Source organism: Coregonus lavaretus (assembly GCF_964263955.1).
Source record: "Coregonus lavaretus genome assembly, contig: HAP1_SCAFFOLD_4502, whole genome shotgun sequence".
NCBI classification, from domain to species: Eukaryota; Metazoa; Chordata; class Actinopteri; order Salmoniformes; family Salmonidae; genus Coregonus; species Coregonus lavaretus.
Window position 1 is genome coordinate 31143 of NW_028166693.1, and position 14715 is coordinate 45857.

Genomic DNA, 14715 nt, shown 5'->3' on the forward strand with positions numbered 1-14715 from the left:
TAGGCTAGTAGCAGCTGTAGAGCTGGCTGATGAAATCATTGTATTAGTTCTCAAAGTACACGAGGCATACATTCAAAACTGTTTACTACTGACTTCTACAGCTATCAATTGGGTTACCTCACGAACTCTCTGTCCCTCTCGTCATTGTGTGGCGTACATTCATCTCTCATGTGGTCTGGGCAACGTTGCCAACTCCTCAGTAAGGAAAGTAGCTATTGGCTGTCCTAAAAGTCGCTAAATGACGTCATCGCCTAATTTGCATAATTGGGCCATGTGCATGTAATTGTGATGGACGCTGTAGGAGAGAGGAATAACGCTGTGGGAGAGTGGAATAACGCTGTAGGAGAGTGGAATAACGCTGTAGGAGAGTGGAATAACGCTGTAGGAGAGTGGAATAACGCTGTAGGAGAGAGGAATAACGCTGTAGGAGAGAGGAATAACGCTGTAGGAGAGACATAAAGTGAGTAAAGAAACACCCTACATTTACATCCCGCCCTGAATGTAAGCCGGGGTGGGATCAGCCAGGGTGGGATCAGCCGGGGTGGGATCATCCGGGGTGGGATTAGCCAGGGTGGGATCAGCCAGGGTGGGATCAGCCGGGGTGGGATCAGCCAGCGGCGGCTTCCCGCATGCGTGATTCATTTGCAGTCTGGACGCGGAGGGGCGAACATCTCCTGCTCTGACTGCAGCTGGGAGGGACTGCTGCGCGAGGACTGGGCCGCCTGTGAGTGCTTTGGGACGGGGGTAACAAAGCACCCGCTGCTCGTTGAGAAGAGTAAGAACGATATGTGCTTTCACGTCAGAGTCTCCAAAAGTCTCCAATTACACAAGAAAAAGTTGCTAGATTTGTCGCTAATCGCTTTTTTGAAAATGTGTCGCTTAGTGGTTAAGAGCGTTGTGCCAGTAACCGAAAGGTCGCTGGTTCTAATCCCCGAGCCGACTAGGTGAAAAATCTGTCGATGTGCCCTTGAGCAAGGCACTTAACCCTAATTGCTCCTGTAAGTCGCTCTGGATAAGAGCGTCTGCTAAATGACCAATTATTATTTTATTATATATTATTATTATATATTATTTATAAAATTCGCTAAATATAGCGACAAAGTCGCTAAGTTGGCAACACTGGGTCTGTGTGTAAGCTATCTGTCTCTGTCCGAGCCGGAACAAACAGGTGCAATGGATTATGGTCATTGTAGTTAATTACTATGTTTCTGCCCTAAACTAGGTTGAATATTTGCCTAATGAAAACTACAATTCCCTTCAGCCCAGCGTCCCACGCACTTCTTGACTTAATTTCTCTCCTGAATGATTTCATTTCTCTCTAGAGAAACAATGCGTTGAGCAAAAAAAATGTTATATCTAAATGGATTTCAAGTAATTGAACCGACATTTGTCAATTAGTTGTTTATATACAGTACCAGTCAAAAGTTTGGACACACCTACTCATTCAAGGGTTTTTCTTTATTTTTACTATTTTCTACATTGTGTAATAATAGCGAAGACATCAAAACTATGAAATAACACATATGGAATCATGTAGTACCCAAAAAAGTGTTAAACAAATCAAAATATATTTTATTTTTGAGATTCTTCAAATAGCCACCCTTTGCCTTGATGACAGCTATGCACAATCTTGGCATTCTCTCAACCAGCTTCACCTGGAATGCTTTTCCAACAGTCTTGAAGGAGTTCCCATATATGCTGAGCACTTGTTGGCTGCTTTTCCTTCACTCTGCGATCTAACTCATCCCAAACCATCTCAATTGGGTTGAGGTCAGGGGATTGTGGAGGCCAGGTCATCTGACGCAGCACTCCATCACTCTCCTTCTTGGAAAAATAGCCCGTACACAGCCTGGAGGTGTGTTGGGTCTTTGTCCTGTTGAAAAACAAATGATAGTCCCACTAAGCCCAAACCAGATACCCAAGCTGGTTAAGTGTGCCTAAATCACAGACAGTGTCACCAGCAAAGCACCCCCACACCGTAACACCTCCTCTTCCATGCTTTACGGTGGGAAATACACATACGGAGATCATCCGTTCACCCACACTGCATCTCACAAAGACGCGGCAGTTGGATCCAAACATCTCCAATTTGGACTCCAGACCAAAGGACACATTTCCACCGGTCTAATGTCCATTGCTCATGTTTCTTGGCCCAAGCAAGTCTCTTCTTCTTATTGATGTTCTTTAGGAGTGGTTTCTTTGCAGCAATTCGACCATGAAGGCCTGATTCACACAGTCTCCTCTGAACAGTTGATGTTGAGATGTTTCTGTTACTTGAACTCTGTGAAGCATTTATTTGGGCTGCAATTTCTGAGGCTGGTAACTATAATGAACTTATCCTCTGCAGAAGAGGTAACTCTGGGTCTTCCATTCCTGTGGTGGTCCTCATGACAGACAGTTTCATCATAGAGCTTGATGGTTTTTGTGACTGCACTTGAAGAAATGTTCAAAGTTCTTGACATTTTCAGCATTGACTGACCTTCATATTTTAAAGTAATGATGGACTGTTGTTTCTTTTTGCTTATTTGAGCTGTTCTTGCCATAATACAGTTGAAGTCGGAAGCTTACATACACTTAGGTTGGAGTCATTAAAACTCGTTTTTCAACCACTCCACAAATTTCTTGTTAACAAACTATAGTTTTGTCAAGTCGGTTGGGACATCTACTTTCTGCATGACACAAGTAATTTTTCCAACAATTGTTTACAGACAGATTATTTCACTTATAATTCACTGTATCACAATTCCAGTGGGTCAGAAGTTTACATACACTAAGTTGACTGTGCCTTTAAACAGCTTGGAAAATTCCAGAAAATGATGTCATGGCTTTAGAAGCTTCTGATAGGCTAATTGACATCATTTGAGTCAATTGGAGGTGTACCTGTGGATGTATTTCAAGCCATACCTTCAAACTCAGTGCCTCTTTGCTTGACATCATGGGAAAATCAAAAGAGAGAGAGAGAGAGAGACAGAGAGAGAGAAAGCAGAAGAGAGAGAGAGGGGGATAGACAGAGAGAGATAGAGAAAGCAGAAGAGAGAGTGAGAGAGAGAGAGAGCAGAAGAGAGAGAGAGAAGAGACAGAGAGAGAGCAGAAGAGAGAGAGAGGGAGAGAGCAGAAGAGAGAGAGAGAGAGAGAGAAAGAGAGAGAAAGACAGAGAGAGAGAGAGAGAGAGACAGAGAGAGAGAGAGAGAGAGAGAGAGAGAGAGAGAGAGAGCGAGAGAGAGAGAGAGAGAGAGAGACAGAGAGAGAGGGAGACAGAGAGAGAGAGAAAGCAGAAGGAGAGAGAGAGAAATAGACAGAGAGAGATAGAGAAAGCAGAAGAGAGAGTGAGAGAGAGAGACAGAGAGAGAGAGCAGAAGAGAGAGAGAGAGAGAGAGCAGAAGAGAGAGAGAGAGAGAGAAAGCAGAAGAGAGAGAGAGAGAGAGAGAGATAGACAGAGAGAGATAGAGAAAGCAGAAGAGAGAGTGAGAGACAGAGAGAGAGAGAGAGAGAGCAGAAGAGAGAGAGACAGAGAGACATAGAGAGAGCGAGAGACAGAGAGAGAGAGAGAGAGAGAGAGAGAGAGAGAGAGAGCAGAAGAGAGAGAGAGAGAGAGAGCGAGAGAGAGAGAGAGAAAGCAGAAGAGAGAGAGAGTGAGAGAGACATAGAGAGAGAGAGACATAGAGAGAGAGACAGAAGAGAGACAGAGAGAGAGAAAGCAAAAGAGAGAGAGCAGAAGAGAGAGAGAGAGAGAAAGCAGGAGAGAGAGAGAGAGAGAGAGAGAGAGAGAGAGAGAGAGAGAGAGAGAGAGAGAGAGAGAGAGAGAGAGAGAGAGAGAGAGAGAGAGAGAGAGAGAGAGAGAGAGAGAGAGAGAGAGAGAGAGAAGGCAGATAGAGAAATGAAGCCAATAACCACAAGTCTCTCAGCCCACCACTCTCAATAATGTAAGATGATATATATATATAATAGGGCTATGCTACCTTAGTGAAAAGAGGCACAGCCTCTCTGTGTGTGTGTGTGTGTGTGTGTGTGTGTGTGTGTGTGTGTTTGTATAAACCTTGCTGTCTGTCTCTCCGACATTTGCAATATTGTTTCAATATTCAAATTTGATCCCAAGCTGTCACATAGTAATGAACGTGTCGGAAGTCGGGATTCGGGATGAGACAGACAGACAGGCAGCTTTTCTCAGCCAGTCGAAATCATGAATCAGCATCATTTTTATGGATATATACAAAGAACTATCATTAGAAAACAGGTCAAACTAAACGAAGTGCAGCTAGTTTGCAGGAAATGGAGATGCTCAGATACCTCTCATTTAATAAGAATGAAAGACATGCTGGATTAGGAAGGGGGGGGGTGAATGAAAGACAATCACAATCATTCACTAATACAGAGAGACACACACAGACTTATAGGGGGAATGCAGAGAGAGAAAGAGAGTTGGGTGTGATGGAGTGATGTGTGGACGGACAGAGGGATAATGGAAAAAGAAAGGAGGGAGGGAGGGAGGGAGGGAGGGAAAGTGGGTGGACGTAGAGACAGGGGGCTGCTAGCTATGAGATTTTGGGTCTCAGGGTTCTGTCACTAGCATAGATTTTTCCTCATTCAGACCTTACACCTTCTCCTAGCACTGACTCAAACCTCCCCAAACCTAGATGCAATATCAATAATGCTAAAAGCATTAATAATGCATACAGCCTGTACCTCACAGTCCAACCACGATGCATGCAATGAATAACAAACTGCATCTATACAAGATACCCAGGCACGCTTGGAGGAAGAGGAAGAGGAAGGTTCAATAAAATACGTTTACTAAATACTTTTATCCATAGTGACTCACAGTCATGTGTGCGTACATTTTTACGTATGGGTGGTCCCGGGGATCGAACCCACTACCCTGGCGTTACAAGCGCCATGCTCTCCCAATTGAGCAACAGAGGACCACGTGTGTAGCATCATTAATCAGGACTGGACGGGCCTACAAAGAGGAGAGTATGCAGCGTCTATCCATTCAGTACTAATAGCTCCCATGCAAGATAAGAAACATACACCAGATTTACATCCAACCTTTTTATGCCAGTACATTTTTTGTCATTTAGCAGACACTCTTATCCAGAGCGACTTACAGTTAGTGAGTGCATAATTTTTTTTTATTTTCATACTGGCCCCCCGTGGGAATTGAACCCACAACCCTGGCATTGCAAACACCATGCTCTACCAACTGAGCTACATCCCTGCCGGCAATTCCCTCCCCTACCCTGGACAAATTGTGCGCCACCCCATGGGTCTCCCGGTCGCGGCCGGCTACGACAGAGCCCAGATTTGAACCAGGATCTCTAGTGGCACAGCTAGCACTGTGATGCAGTGCCTTAGACCACTGCGCCACTCGGGAGACAAAGTACATGTTGGATAAGTCAGGACAGGCCTGATGGAAACAGCAAATTTGCCGGTAAACTTTCCAAATGTCGACAAAACCAAATACGCTAGACAAGGTGGGATCTTTTTGTGTCTGTAAAGTTAATTATGTGAGAAATGTGGGTGGAAACGCCTTTATGCGCAAATATTAATACAATAACCGTCATATCGACGTACACTTGGAGTCATGAGATGTGTGGTCCTCCACTATGATTTGGGAAAGCATGCAGTATATTAGGCTACATACGGAAAAGTACAAGGTGATGAGCTTGATGCTCCTTTCCAATAAATATCGAGGGTCTTACTCTGGTGACACGATGATCGATGCTTGGCTGCCGTTTGACAAATACAAATATTCTCTATTTCTTTGCTCTTTTCATAATAATATCATCATGTAGGTTATACCCGCACTGCCTCTGCGAGCTGTCGGATAGATCGCACGTGCCCATACCAGAGTGGGCACATTCACTATATAATAAAACATTTCTAGTGACAAAACCATCAGTAGAGTGTAAAATGTGATGGAAACCCACTTAACTTGTATTTTTTTATTTGTTACATGGGAATTTAACAACAAAAGTAATTTTTATGTGCACTACCTACCCCATCACACACAGCCTTTTATCCACAACAGGTCAACTCTCTGTTTGGAAAAGGCCTTTTATCCACAACAGGTCAACTCTCTGTTTGGAAAATGCCTTTTATCCACAACAGGTCAACTCTCTGTTTGGAAAATGCCTTTTATCCACAACAGGTCAACTCTCTGTTTGGAAAATGCCTTTTATCCACAACAGGTCAACTCTCTGTTTGGAAAATGCCTTTTATCCACAACAGGTCAACTCTCTGTTTGGAAAATGCCTTTTATCCACAACAGGTCAACTCTCTGTTTGGAAAATGCCTTTTATCCACAACAGGTCAACTCTCTGTTTGGAAAATGCCTTTTATCCACAACAGGTCAACTCTCTGTTTGGAAAATGCCTTTTATCCACAACAGGTCAACTCTCTGTTTGGAAAATGCCTTTTATCCACAACAGGTCAACTCTCTGTTTGGAAAATGTTTGTATTGTTTACATGCATATTTCGGAATATTTGCATGAAAATGTGTCCCAACTCCCCATCTAACTTAACAGAGCTTGAGAAAATCCACAAATCGAGATGTGCAAAGCTGATACAGACATTCCCAATACGACTCAAATATGTAATTGCCGCCAAAGGTGCTTCTACAAAGTATTGACTCAGGGGTGTGAAAACATATGTCAACAAGGTATTTCTATATTTCATTTTCAATAAATTAGCAAATATTTCTAAAAACATGTTTTCACTTTGTCATTATGGGGTATTATCTGTAGATGGGTGAGAAATAAAATCAATTTAATCCATTTTGAATTCAGGCTGTAAGACAACAATATTTGGAATAAGTCAAGGGGTATGAATACTGGCTTCATCAATAAGTGCATCGACAATGTTGTCCCCACAGTGACCGTACGTACATATCCCAACCAGAAGCCATGGATTACAGGTAACATCCGCACTGAGCTAAAGGCTAGAGCTGCCGCTTTCAAGGAGCGGGACACTAATCCGGACGCTTATAAGAAATCCCTCTATGCCTTCAGACTAACCATTAAACAGGCAAAGCGTCAATACAGGACTAAGATTGAATCCTACTACACCGGCTCTGACGCTCGACGGATGTGGCAGGGCTTGCAAACTATTATGGACCACTAAGGGAAACCCAGCCGCGAGTTGCCCAGTGACACGAGCCTACCAGATGAGCTAAATGCCTTTTATGCTCACTTCGAGGCAAGCAACACTGAAGCATGCATGAGAGCACCAGCTGTTCCAGACGACTGTGTGACCACGCTCTCCTTAGTCGATGTGAGCAAGACCTTTAAAGAGGTCAACATTCACAGGACGCAGGGCCAGGTGGATTACCAGGACGTGTACTCAAAGCATGCGTGGACCAACTGGCAAATGTCTTCACTGACATTTTCAACCTCTCCCTGACTGAGTCTGTAATACCTACATGTTTCAAGCAGACCACCATAGTCCCTGTGCCCAAGAACCCGAAGGTAACGTGCCTACAGTTGAAGTCGGAAGTTTACATATACTTAGGTTGGAGTCATTAAAACTCGTTTTTCAACCACTCCACACATTTCTTGTTAACAAACTATAGTTTTGGCAAGTCGGTTAGGACATCTACTTTATGCAAGTAATTTTTCCAACAATTGTTTACAGAAAGATTATTTCACTTATAATTCACTGTATCACAATTCCAGTGGGTCAGAAGTTTGCATACACTAAGTTGACTGCCCTTTAAACTGCTTGGAAAATTCCTGAAAATTATGTCATGGCTTTAGAAGCTTCTGATAGGCTAATTTACATACATTTAGTCAATTGGAGGTGTACCTGTGGATGTATTTCAAGGCCTACCTTCAAACTCAGTGCCTCTTTGCTTGACATCATGGGAAAATCAAAAGAAATCAGCCAAATTGTAGACGTCCACAAGTCTGGTTCATCCTTGGGAGCAATTTCCAAACGCCTGAAGGTACCACGTTCATCTGTACAAACAATAGTATGCAAGTATAAACACCATGGGACCACGCAGCCGTCATACCGCTCAGGAAGGAGACGTGTTCTGTCTCCTAGAGATGAACGTACTTTGGTGCGAAAAGTGCAAATCAATCCCAGAACAACAGCAAATGACCTTGTGAAAATGCTGGAGGAAACAGGTACAAAAGTATCTATATCCACAGTAAAACGAGTCCTATAACAACATAACCTGAAAGACCGCTCAGCAAGGAAGAAGCCACTGCTCCAAAACCGCCATAAAAAAGCCAGACTACGGTTTGCAACTGCACATGGGGACAAAGATCGTACTTTTTGGAGAAATGTCCTCTGGTCTGTAGTGTCTGAAGGTCTATTGATTTTGCTGATGTTTGCAAATGGTGTAATAGATTAACTTTACTCTGCTTTGCTGAAGCATTTGGAAAAGCATTGCTACATAGGCTTCTTGGAATAGAGGACATTTGGAGATATGTGAAAGCCGGGGATTGGTCTGTCAAAAACCACCCATCTTATGTTACATAGGATAAATACCATGTTTTGAACAAAGGACGGAGAGAAACAACATATTAACAGATTGGGCCGTTGTTCTCCAGATATCTGCAGATGTCTGTAAATTGATACTGTGATCTTTGATACAATAAACCTTTATAATCAAAGTACAGTGTAAGCAGACTTCTTATCATCACAACATAATTAGCAACATATTTTGAGACACCACAGGTCTGTTGAAACAAAAATAGAACTGTTTGGCCATAATGACCATCGTTATGTTTGGAGGAAAAAGGTGGGTGGCTTGCAAGCCGAAGAACACCATTTCAACCGTGAAGCACGGGGGTGGCAGCATCATACTGTGGGTGTGCTTTGCTGCAGGAGGGACTGGTGCATTTCACAAAATAGATGGCATCACGAGGAAGGAAAATTATGTGGATATATTGAAGCAACATCTCAAGACATCAGTCAGGAAGATAAAGCTTGGTCGCAAATGGGTCTTCCAAATGGACAATGACCCCAAGCATACTTCCAAAGTTGTGGCAAAACAGCTGAAGGACAACAAAGTCAAGGTATTGGAGTGGCCATCACAAAGCCCTGACCTCAATCCTATAGAACATTTTTGGGCAGAACTGAAAAAGTGTGTGCGAGCAAGGAGGCCTACAAAGCTGACTCAGTTACACAAGCTCTGTCAGGAGGAATGGGCCAAAATTAACACAACTTATTGTGGGAAGCTTGTGGAAGACTACCCGAAACGTTTGACCAAAGTTAAACAATTGAAAGGCAATGCTACCAAATACTAATTGAGTGTATGTAAACTTCTGACCCACTGGGAATGTGATGAAAGAAATAAAAGCTGAAATAAATCATTTTCTCTACTATTATTCTGACATTTCACATTCTTAAAATAAAGTGGTGATCCTAACTGACCTAAGACAGGGCATTTTTACAAGGATTAAATGTCAGGAATTGTGAAAAACTGAGTTTAAATGTATTTGGCTAAGATGTAAACTTCCAACTTCAACTGTGTATGACTACCGCCACGTAGCACTCACGTCGGTAGCCCTGAAGTGCTTTGAAAGGCTGGTCATGGCTCACATCAACATCATCATCCCGGAAACCCTATAAACCCAAATCGCATTCCGCCCCAACAGATCCACAGATGACACAATCTCAATTGCACTCCACACTGCCCTTTCCCACCTGGACAAAAGGAACACCTATGTGAGAATACTGTTTGAATAAATGAAATGTATTTATGAAGCTCTTTTTACATCAGAAGATGTCAAAAAGTGCTATATAGAAATCCAGCCTAAAACCCCAAACAGTAAACAATGCAGATGTAGAAACATGGTGGAAAAACTTCCTAGAAAGGCAGAAACCTAGGAAGAAGCCTAGAGAGGAAAGGCTGGTCATGGCTCACAAGGCTGGTCATGGCTCACATCAACATCATTGACTACAGCTCAGCGTTCAACACCATAGTGCCCACAAAGCTCATCACTAAGCTTAGGACCCTGGTACTAAACACCTCCCTCTGCAACTGGATCCTGGACTTCCTGACGGGCCGGCCTCAGATGGTAAGTGTAGGCAACAACACATTTGCCACGTTGATCCTCAACACAGGGGCCCCTCAGGGGTGCGTGCTTAGTCCCCTCCTGTACTCCTTGTTCACCCACGACTGCGTGGCCAAGCATGACTCCAACACCATAATTTGCTGACGACACAACGGTGGTAGGCCTGATCACCGACAACGATGAGACAGCCTATTGGGAGGAGGTCAGACACCTGGCAGTGTGGTGCCAGGACATCAACCTCTCCCTCAATGTCAGCAAGACAAAGGAGCTGATCGTGGACTACAGGAAAAGGAGGGCCGAACACGCCCCCATTCACATCGACGGGGCTGAAGTGGAGCGGGTCGAGAGCTTCAAGTTCACCAATAAACTATCATGGTCCAAACACACCAAGACAGTCGTGAAGAGGGCACGACAACGGCTATTAACCCTCAGGAGACTGAATAGATTAGGCATGGGTCCACAGATCCTCAAAAAGTTATACAGCTGCACCATCGAGAGCATCCTGACCGGTTGCATCACCGCCTGGTATGGCATCTTCTCGGCATCCGACCGTAAGGTGCTACAGAGGGTAGTGCGTACAGCCCAGTACATCACTGGGGCCAAGCTTCCTGCCATCCAGGACCTCTATACCAGGCGGTGTCAGAGGAAGGCCCAAAAAATTGTCAAAGACTCCAGTCACTGTTCTCTCTGCTACAGCACGGCAAGTGGTACCAGAGCGCCAAGTCTAGGTCCAAAAGGCACCTTAACAGCTTCTACCCCCAAGCCATAAGACTGCTGATCAATTCAGCCACCGTACTATTTCCATTGATCCCCCCCCCCCCCCTTTGTTTTTACACTGCTGCTACTCGCTGTTTATTATCTATGCATAGTCACTTTACCCCTACCTACATGTACAAATTACCTCGACTAACCTGTACCCCCGCACATTGATTCGGTACCGGTATCCCCTGTATATAGCCTGGTTATTGTTATTTTATTGTGTAACTTTTTTTTTTACTTTAGTTTATTTAGTAAATATTTCCTTAACTCTATTTTCTTAAAACTGCATTGTTGGTTAAGGGCTTGCAAATAAGCATTTCACGGTAAGGTCTACTACACCTGTTGTATTCGGAGCATGTGACAAATACAATTTTATTTTATTTTATTTGACTTTTCTGAATGCACTGTATGTTGAGCTTGTATTTCCCCAGTGAATCTGAAGCATACACAGTTAGATGAAGCACCTTCCAATTTATTTTCTTTAAACATTCATAGCACCTTACAGAGAGTAAAAAAGCATTTGGAAAATACATTATAAAGTAATTACCCATTGGGCACAGACGTAGTGCTGTGAATGATCTACAGCATGATATAGTGATGTGAATGATCTACAGTATGATATAGTGATGTGAATGATCTACAGTATGATATAGTGATGTGAATGATCTACAGCATGATATAGTGATGTGAATGATCTACAGTATGATATAGTGATGTGAATGGACTACAGTATGATATAGTGATGTGAATGGACTACAGTATGATATAGTGATGTGAATGGACTACAGCATGACGTAGTGATGTGAATGGACTACAGCATGATATAGTGATGTGAATGGACTACAGTATGATATAGTGATGTGAATGGACTACAGCATGACGTAGTGATGTGAATGGACTACAGTATGATATAGTGATGTGAATGGACTACAGTATGATATAGTGATGTGAATGGACTACAGCATGACGTAGTGATGTGAATGGACTACAGTATGATATAGTGATGTGAATGGACTACAGCATGATATAGTGATGTGAATGGACTACAGTATGATATAGTGATGTGAATGGACTACAGTATGATATAGTGATGTGAATGGACTACAGCAGGGGTCTCCAACAGTTACATCGCGAGCTATCAGTAGCTACATTTCACCTGTAAGTAGCACGCTAATCAATTCTGAAAGTCCAAAACATGTGTTCACACACTGTCTTAAACATAAAGCTCCCAGCTACTATCCAATCAAAGCCACATTAACATTATCCCACCCCCTGGTTAGCCGCTATTGGCTTCAAAAACGAAGCCTAACACAATATCTGCCAATAAATGTCCAGCAATATTGCCCCTGTCTGTCTGTTTGGTGCGTGAGTTTATCTACCACTCTTTATTGAGCCAGTTAGCGATGCCAATGATAACCGTTTTGTGAGTAGACATAACATAAAGACATGTGCTGCAGCAGTAGGCCTAACACCAGAAGCTAGACCGACACATTCCCATCTTGCTAGCGTGGAACCCCGTATTATCGGCATATTCAACAGCATTGAAAAAATACATTACCTTCAACAGTGTTATCTTGTGATCAAGCATTTTACATCATTTAGCAGACACTCTTATCCAGAGCGACTTACAGTTAGTGCATACATTGTTCTTTTTTTATACTGGCCCCCCATGGGATTTGAACCCACAACCCTGGCATTGCAAACACCATGCTCTACCAACTGAGCTACCTCCCTGCCAGCCATTCCCTCCCCGCCAGCCATTCCCTCCCCGCCAGCCATTCCCTCCCCTACACTGGACGAATTGTGCGCCGCCCCATTGGTCTCCCGGTTGCAGCCGGCTACAGCAGAGCCTGGATTCGAACCAGGATCTCTAGTGGCACAGCTAGCACTGCGATGCAGTGCCTTAGACCACTGCGCCACTCGGGAGGTTATGTGATTATTGGTGTCGTAAAAATGTTAGCTAACGGGTTAGCAATTAGCAAGTTTGACATTTCACTGGAAATACTACTATTATCAGCTTTTTGATAAGCGGTTTAGCAAATAAATACGGCCCGTATTATCGGCATACGGCCCCCAGTTATTGGCCACCTTACTATTTTGTTCAATTATAAGATATATCCGTTTAATTTTGTTCAAAAAAGAGACACCAACCACGTACCCGAAGTGTTTACTAGATAGTTGACTAGTTGGCTAGCCTTCCGGTAAAAAATAATGATTTGCCTGTCAACTTTTCATTGCATAGCCCGGTGCGCCCTCCTGTGGACTCTTAAAAAATTGTTCTTCACCAACATATTCAGTGTTGTAACTAAATAATGTCTCATCATTTGTTTTACAGATTAATCTTATGTTTTGAGAAAGTAGATAACAGTTGAATTCTAAAATATGAGTATTAATAATTTACATCAAATAAAACTTTAATTTCAGTTATGTGCATTGACATAAACAATGAAAACACTGTTGGAGTTTGTGTTGCAGAGGTGCACTTGGAAAGTAAAGGAAGAAATACACAAGATGGGTTCAATAAATATATATATTATATTTTAGAATTTTTTTTTTTGTACAAATAAATAATTTCATATGAACACAAACAAAACAAACAATTAAATCTCGACCTCCATTCCTATATTGTCACAAAAATCACAATAAAAATCCAGCTCCACCGCTACCTCTGGATCCCACAGCACACACCTGCAGTGGAACCAGTGCTGACAGAAGTCACAGCACAACCATGGCACCTCAGATCTACACTCCTGAGAGGAGCTTGCAGGCGGATCACGCTCCCCGCAGCGAGCACAGCAGGTGGCGTCTTCTTTTATAAAAAATAAAATAATAATAAAAATTGATTAACAGCTGCAGAAGAAGGCCACGTGTCTTCTCTCCCGGGCACACCATCGGCCAATCTCTATTTACATATCTACAGTATATAGCACCAGCCCTCAAGTCATCTCCACCTCCTCCAAAACCTCTGCAGCTTCCTCCAGAGGTATTGATGTAAGAAAGTTGAAAGGGGTTTTCATGAAACATGCTCTGTCTAACACTACTTTTTCTCAAACTGCAGCACCTATCACTGTTGGTTATGTTTACTCTTACAAGAGCTACATAGAGGCAGTATTTAGTCAAAGTGTACAATGTATGCATCAATATTAAACTAATTGGGACACACATTTTCATTACAGATAACATCAAACAAAAAACGTGGGTACACTTTCAGTTACTGTGAAAACTTTCATCACCTTTCAATGCCTTAGCTCTGAAATGTAAATGTTTATACATATTCAGATTGAGTTATCTTTCTAAAATGTGTATAGTATGCCAAGTTATTTAGCTACATGTATTAACACCACAGCATGGAGAAAGTCAAGAGGAAGCAGTGGAGTGAGGTGGACATGTTCCATGCCATGGAGGACTGCGGGGCAGGGATGCCTATCCGCCAGGCTGCCAAGGTTAGGCATCTTTTGTTTTTAGGAGATTACCATGTGTATGTGAATTTTATCTGCTAGTAACAGTTTTATTTTCTACCAAGGTGCATGGTGTTCTTCGGCAGACCCTGGCGGACAGGCTGAGCGGTCGGGTGACCCGTGGTTGTCGCAGTGGACCACCCACATTGCTTGCACCAGAGGATGAAAATTATCTGGTGCAGTACTGTATCTACTGCGCCAGCCATGGGTTCCCCTTCACCAGACAGAGGCTGATGAAATACGCCGACAAAATATGCAGGTATTTGGTGTTCTATGTATTTATGTATGTAGATTGGTGGACTGACTGTTCTCAATGTGTGTGATGTAAATGTGGATGTGTATGGTGATGCCAAAACAAACATTTTCATCCTGGATGGACAATTATATATTCTATTCTATTGTAGGTTTCGGCACCCAGGGGAAACAATCCCACGACTGGGGAAGAGGTGGTGGGAAATGTTCAGGAGGAGGCACAA

General features: G+C 43.0%; 1 protein-coding gene across 1 annotated transcript in view; it reads left to right on the plus strand.

Annotated features, from left to right (window-relative positions):
• LOC311114397 (uncharacterized protein) overlaps nucleotides 1-14498 on the plus strand; it is a gene marked incomplete at its 3' end in the record, with an annotated part of 45069 nt that extends 30571 nt beyond the window's left edge. The window contains exons 2-4 of the mRNA XM_084189654.1: nucleotides 13958-13976; nucleotides 14128-14224; nucleotides 14305-14498. Coding sequence (XP_084045780.1) covers nucleotides 13958-13976; nucleotides 14128-14224; nucleotides 14305-14498 — 310 coding nt within the window. The remainder of the gene's footprint in view (nucleotides 1-13957; nucleotides 13977-14127; nucleotides 14225-14304) is intronic.
• Nucleotides 14499-14715: the final 217 nt, after the last annotated feature.